This window comes from Neolamprologus multifasciatus, chromosome 22 (assembly GCF_963576455.1).
Source record: "Neolamprologus multifasciatus chromosome 22, fNeoMul1.2, whole genome shotgun sequence".
Classification (NCBI taxonomy): domain Eukaryota; kingdom Metazoa; phylum Chordata; class Actinopteri; order Cichliformes; family Cichlidae; genus Neolamprologus; species Neolamprologus multifasciatus.
Window position 1 is genome coordinate 17,681,677 of NC_140459.1, and position 24,369 is coordinate 17,706,045.

The following is a 24,369-nucleotide window of genomic DNA, read 5'->3' on the forward strand; positions in this document are numbered from 1 at the left end:
GGGATGAGCCGGAAGAACATTTGTTTTGGATTATTTTTCTACTGTGTGATTGTCTTCTTTCCATGTCATGGCTGATCTCCTGTAAGTTTCCAGAGATTTTATTCTTTGTTTCTCCCTTTCATGGTTCTTTTTGTTGTGCTTTTTTTTTTCCTCACACAAAATAAAACTAACAAACCAGAACTGGGAGGTTTTGACTTTATTTGAAAAAAAAGAAGAAGAAAAGACACAGAATTACATAAAATTGTTTTCTCGTATATTATATTTTTAGTATCAGCATTTCATCTGTGCTATGCTGGTGCTGTGTGCTACAAAATAAGAGTGGTATACAAAGTACAATAGGAAGTGCTTGGAGGTAACCGTTACCACTATAGCTGATACGTTGTACAGTAAAAGAAATTAGCTAATTAATCATTTCAATCACAACAGCAGCTGTTAATGCAGAATAAGGACAATACTGCATGTACTTCACAGTGACTTTACTACATGACTGCTGGGCACGATGCTCTTTACAGAGGTGGCTGGAAGCACTTTATTGGATGGAAAATGTACCACAGACACTTATTTGCTTTTCTCTATTTGAAGGTAATGTTGGTTTTTTAAGTTTTCTGCAGTAGGTGTAAGTGGAGTACGGTCTTATTAGTGGTCATCCCGGAACATTTAAAATCTATATTTTAAGGAAACGGATCTAATGATGAGAATACCTTTAAAATATTATTTTTCAGCAGTTACACTTTCTCACATAAATGCCTGTGTTGTTTTGGCACAGAAATGTAAGTGTGTTCTGGTTTGTGACACCTAAACCTGAGCTATTCTTCACCACTAGTGGGAGATTGTGTTATACTGACAGATTCATTACAGACAACAGCTGCAGAAGTGCTGGAGAAACCTCTTATGAAGTCACAAATACAGCAAGTGGACTAAAAGTTAATCTACGTGCCTATTAGAAAACTTTTCCTACAGGTCTATGAAAAAGTATTTGCCCCCTTCTTGATTTTTTTTTCCATATTTCTCACAATTTTTAAATGATGATGACCATGATTTTTTTTTTTTATCAAAGGAAAAAAACTGCCTAAAACTACCTGTATGAAAAAGCAATTGTCCCTTAAACCTAATAACTGGTTGTGCCACCCTTGATAGCAAGAACCGCGATAACTGGCAATGAGTGTTTCATATCATTGTGGAGGGTTTTTGGCCAACTCATCTTTGCAGAATTGTTTTAATTCAGCCACACTGGAGAGGTTTCCGGCATGGTCAGAAACCTCTCCAATGTGTTAAAGGTCATGCCACAGCATCTCAGTCTGATTTAAGTTCAGACTTTGACTGGACTACTCCAAAACCTTCAATTTGTTTTTGGTTTTTGAGCCATTCAGAGGTGGACTTCCTGGTGTATTTTGGATCATTGTCCTACTGACTAAGCCAAATGTCCTTGAGTTTCCTGAGCACCGTTGATGGCCGAAGATTCTCCGTCAGCATTTTCTGGTAGAGAGCATAGTCGCCCAGAAGTCATTCAGGTCCTGAAACTGCAAAGCAACCACCGACATTGACACTAGCGCCACCGCGTTTTACTTTTGGTATGATCTTCTTTTTATGAAATGCTGTGTTAGTTTGACGCCAGATATTAAGTGGCTCAATCTTTCTAGAAAGTTCAGCTTTTGTCCCGTCAGTCCACAGAATATTTGCTCAAAAGTCTCAGGGGCCATCAGGATGTTTTTTTGGCGTGAGATGAGCCTTTGTGTTCTGTTTGGTCAGCAGAGAACAATATATCTAATTTTAAAACTTGATTAAAGTTTCATTATCTAAAAACATGTGTGACAACTATACAAAAAAAGTTATGAAGGGGGAAAGTACTTTTCACAGTACTGTATGTCTGAGGGATAACATCAGGAGGACGGAAATATATTTGTGTTCGTATGGACGACAAAGTCAGCCGGCGATCTCCGTGGGTTCTGTCACCAGTTTGGATCCATTCCACACAGTCTTGAACTGCTCCGGCACTGGGAACTCCCTCTGTTTAAAAAAAAAAAAAGGAAAACAAAAACAAAGTAAGTGTAAGAACAGCTGCACACATAGAGAGAATTAGCTCAGTCTTTATCTCGGTTACTCACGTAATCGTCCTCTCCTTCAGGTATCATGATGTTCATCTCAGAGCTCTTGGCACTGACAATGTCACAGCTGACGGAGTCCTTACTCAGGTAGACCTGGCAGCCCTCGGTCTTGTTGATGGAAATGGTGGGAACTGTTCCCAAAACCTGCAGAAAGACATGCCACACTTACTGACAGGCTTTTTTTGGGCACGGTGAGATGTTATTTTACACTTTGGGTGTAAAACTCTGAACATTTTTAAGAAAATGAAAGCGGACCTACAAGACACTCGGTACATCGCTTAATTCTGTGTCAAAATAAAAATGTGTTCACCTGTAACTGAATCGATTTGCAGTTAATGATCTCCACGATCCCAACAACGTTCTCAAAAACCACACCCAGCTTCTTACAGTTGTCTAAGCGGGATGAGAACAAACCAGATGAAGATTATAATCCCACATTATGAAATCTGTGCTCAAACTCATGATTTTGGTTTCAGGCAGCTTACCAATGATGATGGAGTTTATTTTGCCCTTAATCTGCAGGGTGGAGTTATTACAACTGAAGACGTATGCCACCTGTTTAAGCTCCGTCTCCTCGATCACCAGGTCGTGCTTCTGCTCAAAGTTTTCCTGCAACAATAAGGATTCAAAAATCTAGATTAGCAGCCGGTCTACCAGGACACATGGATTGGGTTTGTTTCTACGATATAAATGAGAGCTGGGTAGGTGCAAATTAAATTGTCATTGAAATTTTCCAAAGTGCCCTTCATTTCAGCTCCCGTTGTGGGTTTAATTAAATACAAATGATCCTCAAAATAGGATTTACACATCACACGTACCACCCTCCATTTCTTCCCCTCCAGCTCCAGCAGAGGGGGTCTTTTCTGGGCAGGTGTAGTGGGTGAAGCCACAGGCCCCGCGTTCTTGCCTTTGGCTGTTGATGGTTGTTGAGAACGCAGATTGGGATTCTTGTGGGACTTCTGGTCATCTGACACATGCTTCAGACCTACAGATGGAAAGTGTGAGGATAACATTATGAGTTTAAAAATATAAGCTTAAATTAAATTAAGGTGGAAACTGTCGCTCAGCTCTTCTGCGTTGCTCGTGGATGCACCTTTAGTGATGTCCATGCCCTGATTGAGTTGGGCAAATAGCGCGGAGTGCTGGGCTACGGCGGCGTCCGCCTGAGGCTTGTCGTCGTCATCGGTGAACACTGGAGGAGGGCCAGGGGGTGGAGGAGGTGGTGGAGGTGGACAGGGTGCACTCGGGGCTGGGGGCGAATCAAAGAGAGAAGCAGGAGCGATGGGGCCCTGAGAGATGTTGGAAGAAAAGAAAATATTTTAAAAATAATTCAAGTATATTTACTAAAATATTTTAATTTGACTCAGGCTCTGAATCTGAGGTCTGCCTGCTTATTTCATTTAAAGTGTACTTAAATCGCACAACTCTGCAGTGCTCGCAGATCCTGGTCCTCTGACACTTGATGTGAGTAATGAAAAAAACACAAAGCAACACAATCACATTTTTATGTGAACTGTTTGAGTTTTAAGAAAGTTAAAACACTTAAATTTAGTAACTTCAATTTAAGCAGATCTCACTCACTTTGCCTTCAGTTCACATGACTCATCCTGTATGTCGGTTGTACTACTTAAGCTAAGTGTTGTGCGCGAATATTGAACAAGTTAATCTGAACAAAATCTTTACCTAATTTTTTTTTTATTTGAATGAATTTGGATACTATTTTAAACTAAAGTAAGCTTTTATAATACAGTGAAACGCAGCATCTTTGGTTTGTGAGGTTTCCCTTTAAAATTAAACTTGCAACAATGCAACAAGAAACAAAACAATAACGACTAAGAAAAAAAAGACAAAACAAACTGATGAAATATGAAAAATGATTAAGATGAAAGTCAGCTGTTGTGCTGACACAACCCCTAAGTGACCTGTCTCCTCCCAGGATCAAACAGGAGTTTTTCTACTTGATGGGTGAAAAACAGACAGCTTCACATCGAAATGGCCCAAATTTTACGACTGCACTGTTTCTCAAACGTAACCCCGGGATAGACCGGCCACCTGTCCAGGACGTACACGGCTCTCGGCCTACGACAGCTGGGATAGACCACATCTCGCCCCTCGCGACCCTGAATTGGATAAGCGTAAGAAGATGGATGCACTGTTGTGCCAGAAAAGAAAAATCAAGATGTTTTTTTGCCTCATTTTCCCAAATTTTGTTCATTACAGCTTTTTTATAACATCAGAATTTAAATTATGAAGAAAAAGCCCTGATGTGTAAGGAAGAGAAGGGTACACACACACACACACACACACACACACACACACACACACACACACACACATCTGCTTTTTGAAGATCTAGCACAGCTGACACAGACAGACCCACACACCTACCACAGGGTTAAATTGTCACCAAACGTGCCTCTGAGTGCTCAGACTTGACCTTTGACACGAGTAACATGTGTTGTGAATATCACTGCTGAACAATGTCGACCTGTTACAGCTCACTGCATGCCTCTGGATTAGAACCAGCAGATGTGTGCACGCACACATTCATGCATGGCTGTAAAACTATCTACTGAACACTTCTTTGTGTGTGTATTTGTGGGTTTTTGTGTACAAAAAGGATTTAGGTGGAAAAAAAGGTGGCTCCTTGTGTTAATATAATTAGCTTCACTTAAAATCTTCTTAATTTCTGCTGTTTTAAACTACAGCTTAAGCAATCAAAATCTATTAGATAGTTGACATCTATTGTTTCCTGTTTCTGACATGAAGAACTCCTTGCTTGAAGGTTTGAAGGCTTCACCCCGAGATTTATGAAGCAGAGATTACTATTTTTATCGATTTCAAAGATTTTATACGAGAAATAATCAGCTGAAATAAATAAAACAACTGTCAGTTCAACCATTTAAACAGTGATAACTAGAATCATGTTAACTACAAGCCCCCGAGGGACAACTAGAACAAATATTTGAAGTGTTAAAAGTGTGATGTTCATTACTCAGAATCGGACTTGCTTTAATGTTTTAAGTTCTTTTGTTTTTTTTACCCTGTGTCTAGTTTAATGTGACCGTTTGCATGGGTCCATATGTCAGCCTGTGGATAGGCCTGTCACTAAAGCGCTGTCTGAGGAGCAGATGACGCGTTGCATCGGTGAAGAGGGACCAGCCCTGCAGTTTAGGTTACGGCACAGGCTGTGTGTGTACACAGGCTCTTTGTCGGGGCAACTTCTGTAAAGAAAACCTCCATTCAAGTAAATCGTGAGGACCACCTGTTGGTACCACACACTCCGGTCCTTGTTTGCGCACACACACTGTGTGTCTCTCGCACATGCAGCAGCTCTGCTGTCCGACAGCAGGGCCAACAGCTGACACACACAGCCGCTGCAGGCTCTCAAGTTTCTGCATGCAGACAGTACACATGTGAGCACAGTTGTTGAGCATTAGTTTTAGCTGAGCATAGGTTTTCATCGTTTCATGTTGCAATAAAGGAAAAAGTGAACCTTTTGGGGCTTATTTGATTTCCTGCTGAGAGCAGAAGATCTCTTAACTTAGAGTGCAAACAGAAGGAAGCAGCTGCCCTGAATGTCCAAAGGTACAATTGTGGTCAAAAGTTTACATCCACTCATCAAGGGCACTAATGATTTCTTCAAACTGTTCTTTTTCCAGTGTCGAATGAGTGTACTGCATACATCTTTAATGACTTTAAAAAATAAGAAAACACACGTTAAATCTTTTAACTTTTTTAACTTCACAAGGCCTGCAAACTTCTCTTTAGTGATCATGATTGACTACGTTGTAGTTTCTCTTTGCCAGTATAAAAGGATTCGTTTAAAAGCACTCACTGGACTGACCAATACTCAGAACAATGGGAAAGTCCAAGGAACTCAGTGAAGACTAAGAAGGAGAATTGTGGATTTAAGCAAGTTTTTTGGAGTCATTTCTAAACAACTGCAGGATTTATACGTTCAAACAACTGTACTTAAATACAAGTTATTGAAATGTGCCATCACTTTGCCGGTGTCAGGAGGAAGACCCAAACTGTCACCCTCAGATGAGAGGAAACTGGTTAGGAGTCACCAGAAACCACCAAGGCTCAAGTCTGGAAACTGGAATCTGCTGGAAGACCAGCATCACTGTCCACAGTGAAACCAGTTTTTAATTGTCATGGACTGAGAGGGTGCAGACCAAGACAGAAGCCATTGCTCCTAAATCGACACTTTTAACCTCGACTGAAATTTGCAGCTGCCCACATGGAAAAGCGAGACAAAGATTTTTGAATGGCCTTACCAAAACCCCGACCTCAGCCTGTGTGGACTGCACTTCAAAGCCGGGTCTACGCCAGGAAACCAACTAAATTAAATGAACTCTAACATTATCTTTCTTCCATAAAGTGTGGTCAAATATCCGGCCAGATTTATACCAGAAAATTATTGATGGGTGCCAAAAGCATCCGGTAGAGGTGCAACTTGCTAAGGGACATTTAACCAAATATTAGTGGCCGTGTGTGTATTTACTTGAGCCTTTATGAAATGAAGGCAAACTTGTGCATCTGGTTCTTGTTTTGTTAAAGGCATTAAATATGCTGTACAATCATTCTACCCTGTAAAAAGGGTGTCCATGATAACTATATCTCCACAGCACCTCTAAAGCTCAGTAATGAAAATGGTTTATTTTATTTGAGTTTAAAATTAAACTATGAATGACACTATCCAGGCCAGCTGTTTCACTTTGTTAACATTCTTCATGCTAAGGTCAGATCTCCCAACCATCTCCTGGCAGCAACCTCGTAGTTTGCGTACAAATATGACAGCAGTATTGATCCTCACTTGCGGCTCAGAGCAAGAGTGAACAGGCATCTTTCCCCTCGGATCAACAATTCAGTTAATAAGGAAAGTGAAGCTTTAGTTTTGTTGTTTCTTTCTGTAACCAAATCAAGAGGAAAAACTCTTCTAACCGATAAGGGAAAAAGATTTGGTTTCAGATCACTGTAATCTCTGAGATCTAGCAAAGGTTAGTCCTTGAGTAGACATTAACAGTGTGTGTGTGTGAGTGTGTGTGGAACAGAGGTCTTTGAAAGCTTCACAGAGAAATGCGGTGAGCGGCCACTGAGGAGAAGCTCATTCATTCATTCATGCTCCCTGCAGTGGTTTATGTAACTGACTGCTCCATAACTAAAAATGGTAGAAGTTATTTTGAGCAGATATAAAACGATCAAGCCGTGCGAACAGAAACCAAACAAAAACACAGCTGACATTATAAAGCACTAGTAACAGGAGTGATTCAGGCTCAGGTATGAGAAGGTGGTGAGTATAACATAAAACAGCACAATATTCTACTAATAAAGGCAAAAAAGCCTTTTGAATCCATCTACTTGGCACCTCGCTTGTGTACTCACACTCTTGCTCCACACCAGACCTGTCGTGTGGTGCTGTTTGATGAACGCCTGCATCTCAGTCCAGATCAACAGGTAGGAGCGCACCCAGTCCACATGACGTCTGTCTCTGGGAGAGACAAACGTATAACGGTCAAATAACAAATTATATATGAAGGAAGCGGAGGCATGTGGATGAGGATGGACCTGAGCAGGTGAGCGGAGCAAGAAACTCACGATGCAGCATTTTGCAGGTTAAATTGACACAAAAATGTTTTAACAATTTGGGAAATAAATAAAAAAATCTGCATTCGCTATGCTACCTTTCTAATTTTCATCTACTTTTGCATTCTAGCCTCCCGTTATCTCTCTACCTGATTTGTTTACCACAGTCACTTTCATGGTTTGCATGAATTGTCATTTATGGAATAAATAAATCAGCTGTAATGTTTTAAATATCTAGAAAAGATGAAAAATGAGCTCTATTTACGTTTCCTTGTAGTCCTTAAGCACTCTGTTGGTGTAGAAGGTGGCAGCATCGTTCATCTCCTTTACATATGGACCAGGCTTCTGACTCTGAGGTGGGGAGAGATAAAATCTCCTGAAAGCTGTGACATAAACACTTCTCTGAACATCTTAAGTTCAGCACGTTTCATAAGTAGCGTCCTGACAGTAACCTGCACAGACCAGAAGCAGCTTCAAAGACTTGTATTCAAGCACTGGAGATGGTGATCTTTGATCTTAATATAAATGATCTTTGCCTCAAGACAGAAGAAATGTTTGTACTGATGGAACAGAAAAAGTCCATGTTGTAGGAAGAAAAATAAGGTCTTACTTTTAGTTATTTATCCTCATTAAAGGTTGTTTACGCAGATGATTGAAAAGTTGGCTTAACTTCATGTTTGCTTTTGTCTGACGGGTTTAAGCTAACATCGGCGTCATTTACCATCAGCTGGTTATTACACACACTCTACTCATAAAGGTCGAATACTTGCTCCTGAGGACCATCAAATTCAAAAAGAGCTAATAGCTTACTGTTCAGACAGTTGATATGCTTTCTTTCTTGTATTGTGGCTTAAATAGGGTTTATCAGACATGCCAATCTTTACACAGCATCATGTGCACGTTCATGTGTGCTCATCCTTACCACGGCCACCCAGCCCAGTGCGGGGATGCTCTCGCTGACAGCTGAAAGGTGGTTGAAGAGGCTGCTGCCACGGTTTCTTTCTCTGAAGCTCTGAATCTCCTGTATGTGATCTGAAATCGGCTTCAAGAGGTCCTGGAGCTCTGTCTGCAAGAGCAGGAGGGAGAAATTAGGAAGAGGACAGGAGATGGGTGTAAAAGAGAAGGGTCATTATAATCTGAACCCTATAAACATCAAATTCTCTTATTTGTTTAAGAAACACTGATGCCTGTAAAATCTTACTCGCTAGTATATTTTAGCCACCTCCTTAGCCCCTCTTTTAGAATCTGAGCTATATTTCCATGCCCACTTCGGCACCATCCAGCAATTCCTAAACTGGGCTGCAGGAGACGGTCTGATTTGATTAGCCCGGGCCTTTTTTCCACTGGAACATCCAGAACTCAGTTACGGTATAGCTCGTCTCATAGTTCTCAGCTCCCCTCCCCATCGCTCCGAGCCTGAAAACATTCCTCAGTTCATGGGGAGATCCCTGTGGCCTTGTAAGGCATACCGTTTCTCCAATGTTTACAGTTTATCAATTACACATGCACCCGCGCTCACAGAAGTACAGGAACACAGCGTTTCACTGGCAAATAGCTGCTACTTGCTTACATGTTCTGATCTGCTGTGAAATGAGTGTAATGTAGAACATATGGAGCTAATGAGCTGTGACAGGAGGAAGCTGATGAACAATCAGGATGAGCTGGCAATGATCGGTTAAGCTGCAGCGGTGCTCCTGATACATGCATCACCTCAACGTGAGCAAGAGGTGATGCAGAAATGAAAATCTATTCATGTATATCAGGTTTAGTAGTTTTATGTTCGAGAGCAGGAGAGCAACAAAAACAGCACTAAACTTTATTTCCCAACAAATTCTTCCCCTGATCAGATGCACATGATCTTCATAAGTACAGACAGATGCCCCTTTCTCTGCTCCTCCAGCTGCTTTTATATCCTCCACCTAATGGCTGTCTTTGAAGCAATACATCACCTCTTTGCTGCAGCAAATCGGCCGTGCTTAAGAGTGAGCATGTAGGACGAATTTAAGGTAGCAAGCAAAATTCGAGGGGTGAAGTTTGACTCCCTAAGGCGTAACTTTTTCCATTACCTTTCCCTGTAGTAATTCCTTCCATTACTAATCTGTTATCTCTATTGCCAGTATTTAAAGGTGAACAATTACTCATTTAATACAAATTTATGAGTACTGGAGGATAAATTCAGAGGAAAAACATTTACCCTGCTTAGATCTGAGCTCTTGTTCGGGATGCCTGAGGTACAATAAGTCTGTGATGAGCAGAGTAAAGTATAAGGTGCAGAAAAATCCAACTGTAATGCACCCATATAAGTAAGCAGGATCTTAGGGAGTAAAAAATAACATTCACAAAGGTGCTGGGTGCACCTTTGTGTATGTTATGTTTATGTATATGTTCATATGGACAGCCTCTTTAAGAGTGTTAAAACTGTTGTGTTATATGATCACATATTTCATGATGACCTGTCTGAAGTATATCACACCCCCAACCCAGTGTCATGGTCCTTGCCATGCAGACGTGCCATTTGCTGTTTTTTGTCCTCTGCCTCTACAGTCACATTTCCCAGTTTTCTGTGTTTGTTTGCATGTGGATGCACTAGTTTTCTGGCCTGTTTTCCACCTTCTGGTTCCTGCACACCTCCCTTTGATGACTTCACTTTGGCCGCTTCAGAAGGAAGTGGCACAGAGTCGGTCTTCGTTGGTTCGTTTGCATGCAAACAGTTCGCTCTGAGAATTCCCGGACACAGAGGGGTGAGAAAGAATGACTTGCCGTACACGTTAGTCGTTTACCAGCTGAGGAACTGCAAACTTTTACAAAGCCTGGAGAAGTTTCTGCAAAAAAGAGGCGCCTGCACTCCCATCCCAGCTGTGGGAAGGTTCACGTGCTGGCGAGATGTATTAGAGCAGCTAATTGATTCATTTCCACTTTTGTTGTTTACTGCTGAGCTATCAACACACTGACAAAAGAGTTATTGACAAGCTCAGCTGAGTGTGCTGAATCATTATTGCCATCTATCAGATTTTTGAGCTTTTTGCTTCTTTCAGTGCCGAGAACAATCCGGCAAAAAGGATAAAAAACGTCAGCTCACATCATGTGTTTGGCTGAGCTCAGTGCGTTATAACAGCACAGGACTTGACTTCCTACACAAGCGCTGCATCAAAGGCAGAAAGTCGTGTGTGAACTGCCGGGACCAGCAGCGCGCGCGCACACACACACACACACACACACACACACACACACACACACACACACACACACACACACACACACAGTGAGTTAACGGGCCAACCTGAGGTCACATGAGAGAGTGAGAGAGAGTGAGATGCCTACTTTCTCTGACTCTTTCTCTCTTTGTCTAACACTCGATCTAACTGTCGACACACGCGCGCACACACACACACACACACACACACACACACCAACAACAGGCTCAAATATAGAACATGCCCATAAAAAGTCAGAAAGCACAACAGAGCTGTGCTGTGGAGGAAGGCCAGAAGTTTTGGAGATATGTGTGCGCGCATGTGAGTGTGTGTGTGTGTATGCGTGTGGATAGAAAAGGGGCGCTGCCCAGAGTTACACACTTTTCTCTATCTGTGCTGAGGGCTACAGATATAGACCTGACTGCGGAAAGCTGTGAGAGATTTCTGAAGAAAGTTTTGTACTCGGGGGAGTAATTTTTTTTTTGGTGTTTGGTTGTGCACTGAAAGGTTTTTAGGTTATGTTGACTGTGCAAAGGAAACCGTTTCATGCTAAGGTAGAAAGCTTAAATCAGGCCTTATAAATTCAAACTTAAACTGGCATCTATGACAGTTAAACCAAGGAGGGCACCTTCTATTGAACAATATCTGCTGTTCAACCTGTTTTAAAGGTTATAAACAGAAGTGTCTTTTTATTCCTATTCATCCTGCATGATAATGAATGCAGATTAACATCTGAACATTTGAAAACTACGTTACAGTTTTCATGCAAGCTTCAGGTCTTTAGGTTCCAAATTTTACCAGCTTTTCTTGTAAAACCTGAACGCCTGTCTGTAAAAACAGACACCAAAGGTGTGCGGTTTTACCTAACTCAGTTTTAATTTATGTTTCATTGCTCTCGGTTTTAACTGGGTTACAACATGAGGGTGTGAAGTTTTTGCTCATGCTGCACATTCAAAAAGACAATGAAAGAAGCTTTCATTGGCCATTATGTGGTTGGATCAGGGCGTTGGTAGCAGCTCTTGAGCCACCATTTCCCCGTTTTCCGTGTTTTGTTTTGAGTTTCGTTGTGATGCTGAATGTGTCTCTCCTCTCTATCAGCCCACCCCTCTCCTGGGTTAGTCCCCCTCTCTCTCTCACTCTTTCCTTGTTTGCATTTCTGACTATCTCTGAATGCTCGTTTCACAGCCTCTCAACCAATGACCTGACAGATCGGGAGTAATCACTTCCTGGTGGGCTCTGTGGACCCTGTAACACACACACACATACAACACAAGCAGAAGGCCAATGGGATGATATCATTCTCTCACACACAGACACAGACATCTCTCCCACCCCTCTGTTCTCTATATGTGAACATGTTGGGAATGTGTTGTATTAGCATTTTCTTGGTCAAAGAGCAGAGTAATCCCTCTGTGAACAGACGGGCCTGCTGGGAAACACATGGGTCAGACCGTTACAGAGGACTGAGGCCCAGCTCATCTCTCTGTTAGGCTGCTGCTGTAATTTGGCCCTTAAAGTCATGAGAGCTGCACCACGCTTCAGCAGGTTTTGTGTGGCTCAGCTGAGAGCTGAAACACAAACAGCCAATCGCAGTCATGGAATCCAGTCACATGGTAACACTGTCTGTGTCACATTCAGACAGGCTCTAAAGACAATAAAGAGGATACAGTGAAAAATAATTATGACAGCACTGAACTGCTCTGTCATATCAGGTTAGATTTCATGGAGCCATCTTTTTGTGATGTTGAGTGGTACGGTTGCGATATTATTTAGTTTTGGTTTCTGTTTTGAGTTCCTGGGGTTTTCCTGTTTTTGCCATCCTCTTTCTTTGTCTTCCTGATTTTTTATAGAAATTACTTTTCCTTGTTCATCTTCTTTGTTTTTGTCTTTCCCTGTAATGATGCCTTGTTTTCTTCTGTCTTCCCTTCTTCCTGATTGTCTAACCTACCTTTTGTATGTGGACAGCTGTCCACCATATATCATTGTCCATTTCATTAGGTACACCTCGCTAGTACGTGGTTGGCCTTCCCTTCAGAACTGCCTTTTTTCCACCTTGCCTCATGTTATGAGGCAAATGATTAATAATGTAAGTCAATGACCCTCTTAAGGGACAATCCCCACTAAGGTTTAAACACCTGGGACTCTCCAACATTTGGTCTTAGAACTGAAGAAGCTTCTCAGATGAGACATGAAACATCTTAAGCTTAAAGAAGTCCAGTCGCTTTCTTTCCAAGCTCCTTAGACTACCAATATCTGTCTACAACCTACACAGACATGTTTATATGATGTTCAGTTGGTACTAAGAGGTCCAAAGTGTGCCAGAAAAATATCCCCCACACCAATACACCACCAGCCGGCTGAACTGTTGATACAAGGCAGGATGGATCCATGCTTTCATGTTATTTATGCCAAATCCTGACCCTACCATCTGGCTGTCACAACAGAAAATGAGACTCGTCAGACCAGGCTACACGTCTACGGCCCAACGTTTGTGAGCTTGTGTAAATTCTAGCTTCAGTCTCCTGTCCTTAGGTGATTGTTGTGTAAGAGCTTCTCGGAAAAAGGAAAACAAAATCACCTCTGTGGGATTATTTTAGTTTTAAACAAGCTGACAGAGTTAAACCAGACCGGCTGCAGCCTGTAAACGAATAAAAAGGACAGATGCCATATGCTATTAAATAATCAGGGTGCATAACCACACTTGTAGTTTTTGTTGTAGTTCATCAAATATTATTTAACAGCTGATCAGACAGAAAACACTGCACTATTGTAGTGTCTTTACCTTACCATATAAAGCACTTTGAGGTGACTGTTGTTGTTATTTTTGGTGCTTTATAAATAAAATCGTACTGTTTTGTGAAAGATTGAAATTGGTGACATACGATTATGCATAATTGTTAGGATGCCTGGGTCGTTGACCCAGGGTTTTTGAGTTTATTATATTATTTATAATTTCTAGTCTTTGGGTTTTCGTTAGACTCATGTCTTATGGTTTGTCTCTGTGTAATCCTTAGTTGCTGTCTCCCCTGTCTGCTATATCCCCGTGTCCAGTCAGTGTCTGTGTCTGCCCTGGTCCCACATCTCTGTTCCCTCTGTTGTAGTGCCTGCATGTGAGTCTGTGTCTTTTGTTCAGTCTGTGTTATGTGTTTCCTGTTTTACTTTGAAGGTCTCTGTCTTATCTCAGTGTGTTCAATTTACGTTTCCTTGTCTCGTCAGTTCTGATTTGCCCCAGCTGTGTTTCCCTCCTGTTGTCTATTCCCTGATTGCTCCCTCTATGTATTTAAGCCCTGTGTTTCTCTGTGTCCGTGTCGTGATCTACCCTTATTTTGCTGTGTGTTCTGTCTGTGTAAAGTTTACCTTGGAGTCTCAGTTTTGTTACTTTTTGGAGTTCAGCATTAAAGCTGTATTTAAGTTCACCTTTGATTTCCGTGAGTCTGCATTTTGGGTCCTTCATATCACCACCCCTGCGTGCACACAGCCTTCACATAACAATAATATGTCCCGACTCCATAAGCCAGTTCATTTTAGCTCATGTTTTCAGTTGTGTTTTACAAGTTTAATTAGATCTTTATATAAGACAAATTATATTATAATTACCCAGTGCCCATAAACCCCCCCCCCCAAAAAAAAAACAAAAACAAAACAACCCCCCAAAAACCATCCCACAGCTTCTGAGGTTACACTGTGACATCATCAGTGCAGGTTTCCCTTTTAATGTCCTCCTGTCGTACCTGCGCTGGTTCCTGGTGTGTGGCAGCCATCTTGATGAAAGCTCTCTGAGTCTGTAAGGCGTTCATCACCATCTCTGCCTGTCAGTCACAAAGTGTAAATGTTAGGACTGATCTCATAATACATTATGTTATACTTGATGAGTGCTTGTCTTCACAGATTGTTCACCATGCAGAGAACATGAACAATCTGAGCAGTCGCTGCAGAAATCTAGGCAAACACTCTAATGACTATGTCTAACTGATATACACACACAAACACACACTCTCACTCGCTTAGTTCGGGTTATTCCCAGCCAACCGTGTCCTCTGTGTGTGTGTGTGAGAGGTCCATTTGCAGGCCAAGGGAACCACCGGGGAGGCTTTTTCCATAAAAGGAGCTTTACAAACTTGAAGAAACCACCTCTGGCTATCTCTCTCTCACACACACACCCTCCACCGTGTTCAGTGATGGGACACAGAGATGGAAACCATCTTTCAAGGCACAGAGGAAACTCAGGCAGTACCTTTACACGTCTGTTTTGGAGGCTTTTTGTTGTTCTGGATTCATTCCAAGGACATAACACAGCTATTATTGCCAACTGGCATACCATAAAACACTTCCTGGTCCTACGGGGAGTAGAGGTCATTACCAAATAGGAAAAGGTCCTCCACTAACAGTTTGATAAATGAATGTAAGGTCAAAGATCAATCATACTCCCATCCTTGGCTTTGTTAAGGACAGGAAACACACACACACACGGACATGTTGTCTGCCTTCTTTGGGACCATGGACCTCCCATACAGCTTTGCCTATCTAAGTGGAATCTAGAGTGGGACAATCCTGTGTTTATAAATGTGTGTCCAATGAGATAAAGGTTGGCAGAGAATGAAAATCTGTGGTGGCTCTCCTCTTTTCAGCAGTGCTCCCTTTGCAGAGAGCTCTTCTTCCTTTGCGCAGCTTAGTTTATAGATAAATATATCAGGCACAAAATTAGACGCTCATTTACGAACAGTCTGATCTTTTGTTAGAGAAAGCCAAACAACAAACAACAGTCTCACATCTTTATGGCAAAAACCAAATACGTCATCTTAATTATACAGCGTTAAATGTCTTGATGAGTGTCTTGTCTTGCCTTTGTATGGTTGGCTTGAGAAGCAAGCAAGAAACTAAATATGTCCCAAAGTATAAAGCTAACCTTTCAAATGTTATAGTATTTTTTTTTGTGAACTACTTCACAACAAAGCCATGTTAATGAAAAAATAATGTTCTTTAACAAGAGCAAGAGGCTCGTTTAAAAAGCCCCGTTGACACTCTGAGGATAAATATATGCTCCTTATAAAGCATGAGCTGAATTCAGTATGAGGTTTAGGGAATGCCCCTTTAAATCATGATCGGTTTGACAAACAGCAGAATGAGAGACCTACTATGACATAGGAGAAAAAAAAGAAAAAAAAAAAAGCACAACAGGTCTATAGAGACATGTGGTCGTCTTTGGATAGTACAAAGCATTCAAAAGCATAAAAGGTTCCATTTGTAGAGTGTTTATAAGTTTGTTCATGTTCATGTAAGAGAAGACTGCTGCAGCAGCAGCTGCAGAAACATCTGTCTGCAGCAGCTGATGCATGAACAGTGCCTACAAGTGATTTTATATTTGTAGGGTAGCATATGTGAGACTTTAGATTTTAGTGGGTGAAGCCTTACATGCTTCTCCACCTCGCTCCCTATGGCGCGGCTGTTGTTCAGGTAGTCTGACACCGGGCCACTCATCAGCACGTCGAAGGCCTCCACGCACTGAGACAGACCTGGAAAAATACAGTGAAATCCTGCTAACTTGCTTGCTTGTCTTAATTTAATCCTCCGAATGCAAGTTTAACAGACTTGCCTCCATCAATGCCGTTGACACAGTCCCCATTGGCCATCCCGCTGGACGCCTGCGCTGACATCTGCTCAAGGCGAGTCACAGCTCGCTCCAGGCGCTGCATTAATCCTTCCATGAAGACAAACCTGGAAAACAAGAGCAGCTACGGATTCTTACTCATGGCCGCTGCTGCTGTCACATGATAATAATCTTAATAATAATAATTAACTTTATTTATAAAGCACAATTAAAAAACAAAGGGTATGCCAAGGTGCTTAACAAGTAACATAGAGAATAGGAGGAGGATAATAGAAATAGGACCAAAGCAAGTACTAAGTATGCAAGCAGGTAGCTGTCACTGATACATAGGAAAGCAACAAGTACAGAGCAAACAAGAGTTTAAATGAGCATAAAAGTACATAATATAAAATCATAAAAGAAATATTAACTAGAGGGAAAGGCAAGATTGAATAAGTGGGTTTTTAGTCGTGATTTGAACAGTGCAATGGAATCAGATGCAAGGAGGTCGAGAGGAAGGTCATTCCACAGTACCGGGGCAGCCAGAGCAAACGCACGGTCACCCCGGGACTTCAGCCGAGATCTGGGTTGGGTCAGAAGTAGTTGAGTGGCAGATCTGAGTGTTCTAGCAGGAGTATGTGGTTTGAGAAGTTCACTCAGATAACTTGGCGCTAATTTATTAATAGTTTTGACTGTAAGGAGTAATATTTTAAATTGAATACGGTACTTTATGGGCAGCCAATGCAAGCTAGCTAGAACAGGAGTAATAGGGCAAAATTGCCTGGTACCAGTCAAGAGGCGGGCTGCTGCATTTTGGACTGTTTGCAGTCTAAGAAGAAGAGAAGAGGGAAGACCGTAGTACAAGGAATTACAATAATCCAACCTGGAGGTCACAAAAGCGTGAATAAGCTTCTCCAGGTCCTCATGCGGAACATAATGCCTAGCCTTAGAGATAAGGCGCAGTTGGTGATGACAGCTGAAATCATTACAATTCATTTATAATCATTATTTTTGTTTTATTTGGTGATGTTTGTCACTATTCAACCTTCTCACTGCGCTGCTCCTGATTTTCATCAACACTAAATTTAGCTATGTGCAGCACGCCTTGTATAAATAATGTCACTGTATGAGGTGTCTGGCTCACTGCCACAGTCACAGCCTGGGTCATAACAATTTCAAAGTGTCACCTAATCGGGATGAAGAAAGGCAGAAACTGATGCCAGACTGAGAGAAAAGTCAAACAATGAAGTGGATTCTTTGATTAAATATACAGTTTATTTATGGTTATTTGCTTATCTTTGGGCGCTTTAGTGATTTGAATTTTTCTTTTTTGTGTAATAATTTTGTCCTTTTTTTGTCTTTTTGTTATAGTGTGTGCAAATAAATGAATAAAAGGTAATCTCTAAAAGCTCATCTATCGTCGTGCAACTTCTTTTTCAGCTGCTCACCCTAGGGTTCTCCACAGCAGATCATCTGCCTCCATCTCACCCTATACTTAGCATCCTCCTCTGTCACATCCAACCCTCTGCATGTCCTTCTCACTACATCCATGAATCTTCTCTGCAGTCTTGCTTTTTTCCTCCTTCCTGGCAGCTCCGTGTTCAGCATCCTTTGTCCAGCACATCCACTATCCCTCCTCTACACTTGTTCAAACCATCTCAGGTCCTTGTCCAAGTAAGATGCTGTTGTCTGATATTGTCTCTGTTTCATGCATGGCTCTGTTTTAGGGATATGACAGTAGCCTTTTTTTTTCTGCAGACTTCTGTGCATGGTAGCTAATGATGCACCTACACCAGCCTCACTCTTGAGCACAGACCATGTAGACCATGATTTTTTTGAAGATGCAGGAACTGAGAACATTTTCCTTTTCCTTCATCAATGTCTATATTTTGCATAAAATATGGACTGATGTATCGATATTGGAGGTTTTTGCTCTGTAATGATCAACATCAACCCCGGAAGGACAAGATATATACAACGGGAAGACCTGCTTTCTCTTTTAGTCTATGGAAACTTATATGCATATACATACATATTTACTTACTTACATACTTACATACATATTTGCATAAATTCACATGTTTCTGGCTGTTGGACAGAGGTAAACAAACAGTAACTGAGCACCGCTGAAATACATTCGAGAATACTCCACAGACCACTTTGTCACACTGACCAGCCATATGTCTCACTATGAAGCGATGCAGGCCTGTTTCCAACATATATTAGTCAACAGAAGAGGAACTCAATCCAGCCACCCGCTGCATGTTTACGCAAACCACTGCTAGGTAACACATGCTTCCTAATCTGACACCTGCTATTTACCTGGGTGTCCAACATACAATCCAGGGGTGTGAGTTATAGACGGCTCTCTTTGCTTTACAAAAACGATCTACAGAAACGCTCGGAAACACTCTCCAATAATATGGCAGCTATGTTGGCTGAATAGCATTCGCTGTCTGTAATCTTTGTAAATTATGTCTACTAATTATGTCCTGTGAGCAGCAAACATGTCCTGATGGGCGTCATCGAATCTCTCTGGAGAAATCTCCCAGCAGTGCCAAATTCCTGTTTCAGGACTCAGAGGTTATTTCTGCTCTGTGGGTCACAGCAGCTCTTAGGCAAGACCAGAAACCTGGAGAGCAGAGTCTCGGTTTGCAACAAGCGTTTGTGTTCTCTGAAGCAGGACACTTAAAGTTTGAGCAATGAGTCGAAAATATTCTTATCAGTTTGTACTTTGGTACCAGCTTCTGGTCTCGAGGGTCTGATCCAAGTGGGATTACAAAACAAAACTTTATATTAAACATTAACCCAAAAAATACAAATAAAAAATACACAATATTTGCAAAATGTCAGCTAGTGTGTAGACCTGTCACCCTTTGTCCAGTGAGGTCTGCAGATCTCCCGAGGGGCTCTGCAAAATGCGCCATAGCTCATGAAATTTAACTCAGCAAAACAAGCATGTCATATCATCACTTCGATCTATCATAAGATCACTCCTCTCATTGGGAAGGGAACCATTCTTTCAGCTTCGGATATTAGTCAGACTCGTAGGCTGGTGAGCATGGAGAACTTTGTGACACAGATCAGACTGTCGCATGAGGATCTGAGGATTAGTGATATAAGCGATTTCTTAAAAATAAGTCTTTCTTTTAAGAAGCCCCAGAAAGTTTTGTAACACCTGCTTTTATACTTCATCTGGTAGACTTGATACCTGTTGCTTGTGAATACGCCATAACGACTGTATGTTTAGATTTGAAAATCTTTTGCCATAAAAGTAGATTTTATTAGAGCTGAAACAATTGAAGCTGATCTTCAGAGTCAAGTCAAATTTGATGGCTCCAGCAAAAATAATCTTTAAATACTGACATAACTCAAAGATAGAACGATTATTATAATACATAAAAGTCTGGGTTTGTCTGGGTTTGAGGATAGAGCAAAAAGTTCAAATTTAAATTCAGTAGAGTGCAAAAAAATCAACTACTGTACTATTTCAAATCCAAAACACTTCATCACTGTCTCGCTTGTCAACAACCTCAAATTTTGCCTATAAAGACTGAAGCAAAGACACTCAGCCTCTGTTCTGATTTTATTGTCACTTGTCCAAATTCTCCATGGCAATGCAAAGACATGGCCAATGATGCTCTTTTAGGCTTTTCATATGGACTTACTGGAATGCATTCAGTCTAACACAAAGACCTAACGGGAAGAAGCCTGGGGGTTAAGCCTGCTGGCTGTATCAGAGATACATCTCTGTGGCATGAAAATGTGGCAGTACTGTTTTTAAGGTGTCTGTAATTTCCAACAAATAGCCTTTACCCCAGTCTCCTTAATAATAGACATAAAGACAGTTAACTTTATTTATCCTGGAGAGAAAAATATGTTGTTATAGCAGCCAACTGACTTGTGAAAATACAAACAAAGCAAAGAATACACAAACTACAAATGCCAAATGATGCATGAAAACAACAGATAAGAAAAAAAAAGAATGAATGAACTATATACTGACTATACTGAGTGATATGTGATTATCAGGTGATAGAATCAGCCCATGAAGCATTAAAAGAGGTCCAAATGTGCGAAATGTGGAGTGTTTAGTTTATGGGCAGTTAAGTGTCAGCAGGTGTCGGGTTGGCCAACAACACAAACACTCCACAGCAAAACCAGCAGCACATGCAGTGGAAAGATTTTAGGGACTTCACCCTGACTCTGCATGTGCCTCCTGAACCCCCCGGCCTGGTATCTGATCTTTGTGGCTATATTGGGACGCAGTCTGGCTCCTGCTGTTATGGGCCTACTGTAAGATATTCCACTGTGGCCATGGGTCCTGCACTCGGAGACACTTTGATTCTTCATCTGCTGCAACTCTTCATCCACCTACTGATGTGGGAAGCTGTGATGTGATCAGTGGGAGTTGATGGTGAAAGGTTTGGCTGTTATGATTAAGAATATTACTATTTATGTAATAATAATTTGGATTATCTATATGCGGTTAATAAAGAGATATGTAACTCATGTAATATGGACCAGAGGCTGGGAGTGTGCTGATAGATCTTTAGAAAAAGATGAATCAATTTGAAATATGAAAGCATATGAATCTTGTCCAAGTCGGTTTAAAGGTTTAGTTGCCGTATTAGCGTCCTGTTGTTTCTGAGGTACAGCATATGTGATCCTAAAAAATTACTGGGCTGTTTAAACTCACACTGGTTTATCACAGCTGCAAAATGAACCCTCTCTGTGCAAACACGAGAAGACACCATCACTCCATAATAAAACATGACATGGCACCGGCTCACAGGACTTCACCCGTCCTTCAGTCTGATGCTTCATATTCCGCGCCGCAATAATGTTACTCCCCGCAGCGATCGAGATAAAGGAGGTGACAAACAGTGCTCTCACATGCCCTGCCATAACATACGAAAGCAGGCTGCACGGGATCACTTTGTCTGGACATTATTATTGCGTAGGGATGCGCACCCCCCACCCCGGGGCTCCATCCCTCCGCCCCACACTGAAACGAACTGAACTTGACACTGGTTAAAAAAATCATCAGTACATCCTCTAAAAGCATCTTACCTCCCTCGTCTGGTCCGCGGTAAATTTCTGTCCGGATCTTTAGGGGTGTGATTACGCCGGGACGGATTCGTGGCAGTTCGCTGCTGTCTTGCGGTCCCCTCCTGCTCCCCTGCCCCGTCACTCAGCTGCGCGCGGCACCGGCTCCTCTTCCGGGATGTCCTAATTAAGCAACACGTTGAACCTGAGAGCCGCACAGCTGCAGAGACCAGGACCGTTCCTCCCTGCTCCGGGGGAGAGACGTTTGCCTCGCAGACAACATGGCAGCCTTGGAGAGCTCTGCTAAAAATAGACAAGTGATTGGTGCTGTGGCGATGCCGGCATGGGGCTCTTTTGAGGGAATGGCCTTTTACAAGCTGGGCAGTCATCATCATATTCATAGTGCATGGGAATGAAATTAAGTTTTAAGACTGAAATTTAAGACTGCAAATTTTCAACATTTTAAATCCCTAAACGAACACACGTCATAACAATAACTCCAAAACCAGTTTAAAGGTTTAAAGCTGCCCTTTAGTTTTCTACTTTTAACGTAAATACTCCCTCAGTTCCCCCAAGGTAAACAAAGACCAAACCCTATTTTTAACCCCACTGAGGTCCAAGAATAGCAGACATACGCCGGTGTTGTGCCAAAAAGTGATTGTCTGCCAAAAACTGATTTCCGGTATTTGCCAAAAACTGATTGCTTGTATTTAAACTGCTATAAGTAACTTGTTGGGCTATAATATGTGAAACATATGTCAAATGCATCGCTTATGGATGACATAAAGTCATCTTGAGCCACAAACAACATTCGTGTAACAAGGTAGAAGCCGCGATCAGTTTTTGGCAGCGACTTTTATATAACCTTTATTTATGCAGTTAAAAAAAATCTCATTAACATTAAAAATGTCTTTTTTAAGAGTAAGTGGGTCAAGAGGACAGCAGAAATGGCAGCAAATATTACAATAGTTCTGTAAAAATATTTTAAGTGGGGATAAAGGACCGGATTGGTTATAATGTAAGTACAATAACACAGAGTTGTAAAGATACTTGAAAAACGGATAATTTTTTTAATTCTCTATATAACCCCTTTGTAAACCCTGTTCACCGAAGTGTATTTACGAACATACGTAAAGATATTACACAGAAAAAATACACAGAAACATTGGAAATCAGTTTTTGGCAGACAATCACTTTTTGGCACAACACCCGGTCTGTTGCAGTCATAGACTGTATATAAAAGATGGGCACAGTCAGAGTTTCTGTGTCATGAAAGTGCCTATCTTTTTACCTGGTTAAATCACCATGGTAACTTACAGCAAGCGCATTTCCTAATCAAGAGCAGGTCCTGTTCAGCGTTTCAGTGATACCCATTGAGCCACCTAATGCAAAGAAAGCCTGGTGGTGGTGAACTTCCTTCCTTGACCCCTCAGGTCTGAAAAGCAAAGCCAGAGTAGAAGTGTTTCAAATCTGCATTCTCTCTAACGGACAGCAGGGGTTTACTTGTAAATGACAGTCAGCATTATAGTAATAGAGGACAAGAGGATAAAGTCAAGTATGGTTTAGGACAGGCTTACCTTGTCATCTGCACCTTGCCCACCACATCTGATTTCAAAACAACAAGGCAGGGGCCATGTAAATGCACAGCTTGATGTTTCATAATGGGACTTTTCTAATGAATGCCCAGCCATCTTTTATAAACAGTATGGTAACAGTGTGGTGTAGCATCTAGGAATCAGTGAGGCTGAGTGTAGTTAGAAGTTTCCAGTAAGCTAGCTAGCTGACATGTTCTGAGGTAATTCTCAAAAGCTACAATTTCAGCACTGCTAAATACTGGTGATGGTGAAGTTAGCCACTTCACACAAAGTTTAGACTAATATAAACAAAACAGAACAGGAAGCTTTAGACACAGACAAATAAATTAAAAAGATTAATAAACAATCTTGAGAATGTGCAATAACACTGAGTCTTCAGAGTTATCCAGGGCATAAGTTAGAATCAGGTCCAGGTAATGGGACCCCCATCTAAAGTTCCAGTTTCCAGTGCTAAGCACTGTCATAGTTTGAAGATGAGGAACAGGTATACCAACCAGAGTCCTCCCTGGACTACGCCTACAAAAGACCTCAGACTATTAAGTAGGAATTTGGTCCAAAATGTTTTTTGTAGCAGGCTGTAACCATGTAAATGTCTGTCCCAACCTGACTCACTTTTCAAGTCAGATTCAAGTGGCCATTAGAAGAACTGCCCGTTTTGGTGCTTATGTGTCTGTTAGTTCTTCACTACCTGACGTTTGGGGTGGTTGTGATTACTGGAAAGTCAGTGGATTGATTATCAACTCCTCCATGTGTTGAAGCATCCTTGGCCAAGATCCTGAACACTTAGTTGTTCCCTGTGTACAGTGTTGGGGAGTAACGGAATACATGTACCGCCGTTACGTATTTAAAATACAAAATATGAGTAACTGTATTCCGTTACAGTTACCGTTTAAAAAGGTGGTATTTAGAATACAGTTACTTTGTTGAAATAAATGGATTACACGGCGGTACTTCCCCGTTTCATATTGTGGCGGGTCAGGACTGTTTGGGTTTTGTTTGACAGCTACGTTCTGTTGTTCCAGGTGGCAGCGTTACTGTTGCCATAGTAACAGGGTGAAGCTCTCTCTTTGCGTGTTTCCTGGGTGAGAGAGGCCTTGTTGTTGTTGTTGTTGTTGTGCTAAGCTAATAGGCAGAATGCTACAGGCATAGCTCTAAAGAATGTAGCATCATAGGCAGTGTAGTCCGTGCTGCAGGGAGAATGGACTGCCATACGTTATGTGTCTGTGAGCGAGGAGGGAGAAAAAGGA

At 41.6% G+C, this 24,369-nt stretch overlaps 1 protein-coding gene across 1 annotated transcript; it reads right to left on the bottom strand.

The window, feature by feature from the left end:
* Positions 1-77: 77 nt before the first annotated feature.
* Positions 78-21,829, bottom strand: cap2 (cyclase associated actin cytoskeleton regulatory protein 2). The gene is made up of 13 exons (XM_085149137.1): positions 21,552-21,829; positions 16,485-16,606; positions 16,304-16,404; positions 14,623-14,700; positions 8,620-8,763; positions 7,963-8,048; positions 7,497-7,602; positions 3,199-3,394; positions 2,924-3,090; positions 2,591-2,714; positions 2,416-2,498; positions 2,106-2,249; positions 78-2,007 (listed from the first exon to the last, which is right to left on the bottom strand). The coding sequence occupies exons 2-13, from the start codon at positions 16,594-16,596 to the stop codon at positions 1,924-1,926; spliced, it is 1,425 nt and encodes a 474-aa protein (XP_085005263.1). The 5' UTR covers positions 16,597-16,606; positions 21,552-21,829; the 3' UTR covers positions 78-1,923.
* Between the last annotated feature and the right edge of the window lie 2,540 nt (positions 21,830-24,369).

Bases quoted from the DNA above. Each gene is read 5' to 3' on its own strand.
- cap2 (XM_085149137.1), bottom strand. From the start codon at position 16,596: ATGGAAGGATTAATGCAGCGCCTGGAGCGAGCTGTGACTCGCCTTGAG. The intron at 2,715-2,923 runs GTACGTGTGATG...TTATTGTTGCAG, and splicing joins AGGGGAAGAAATGGAGGGTG to GAAAACTTTGAGCAGAAGCA. The intron at 2,250-2,415 runs GTGAACACATTT...GTCTTTCTGCAG, and splicing joins GCAAATCGATTCAGTTACAG to GTTTTGGGAACAGTTCCCAC.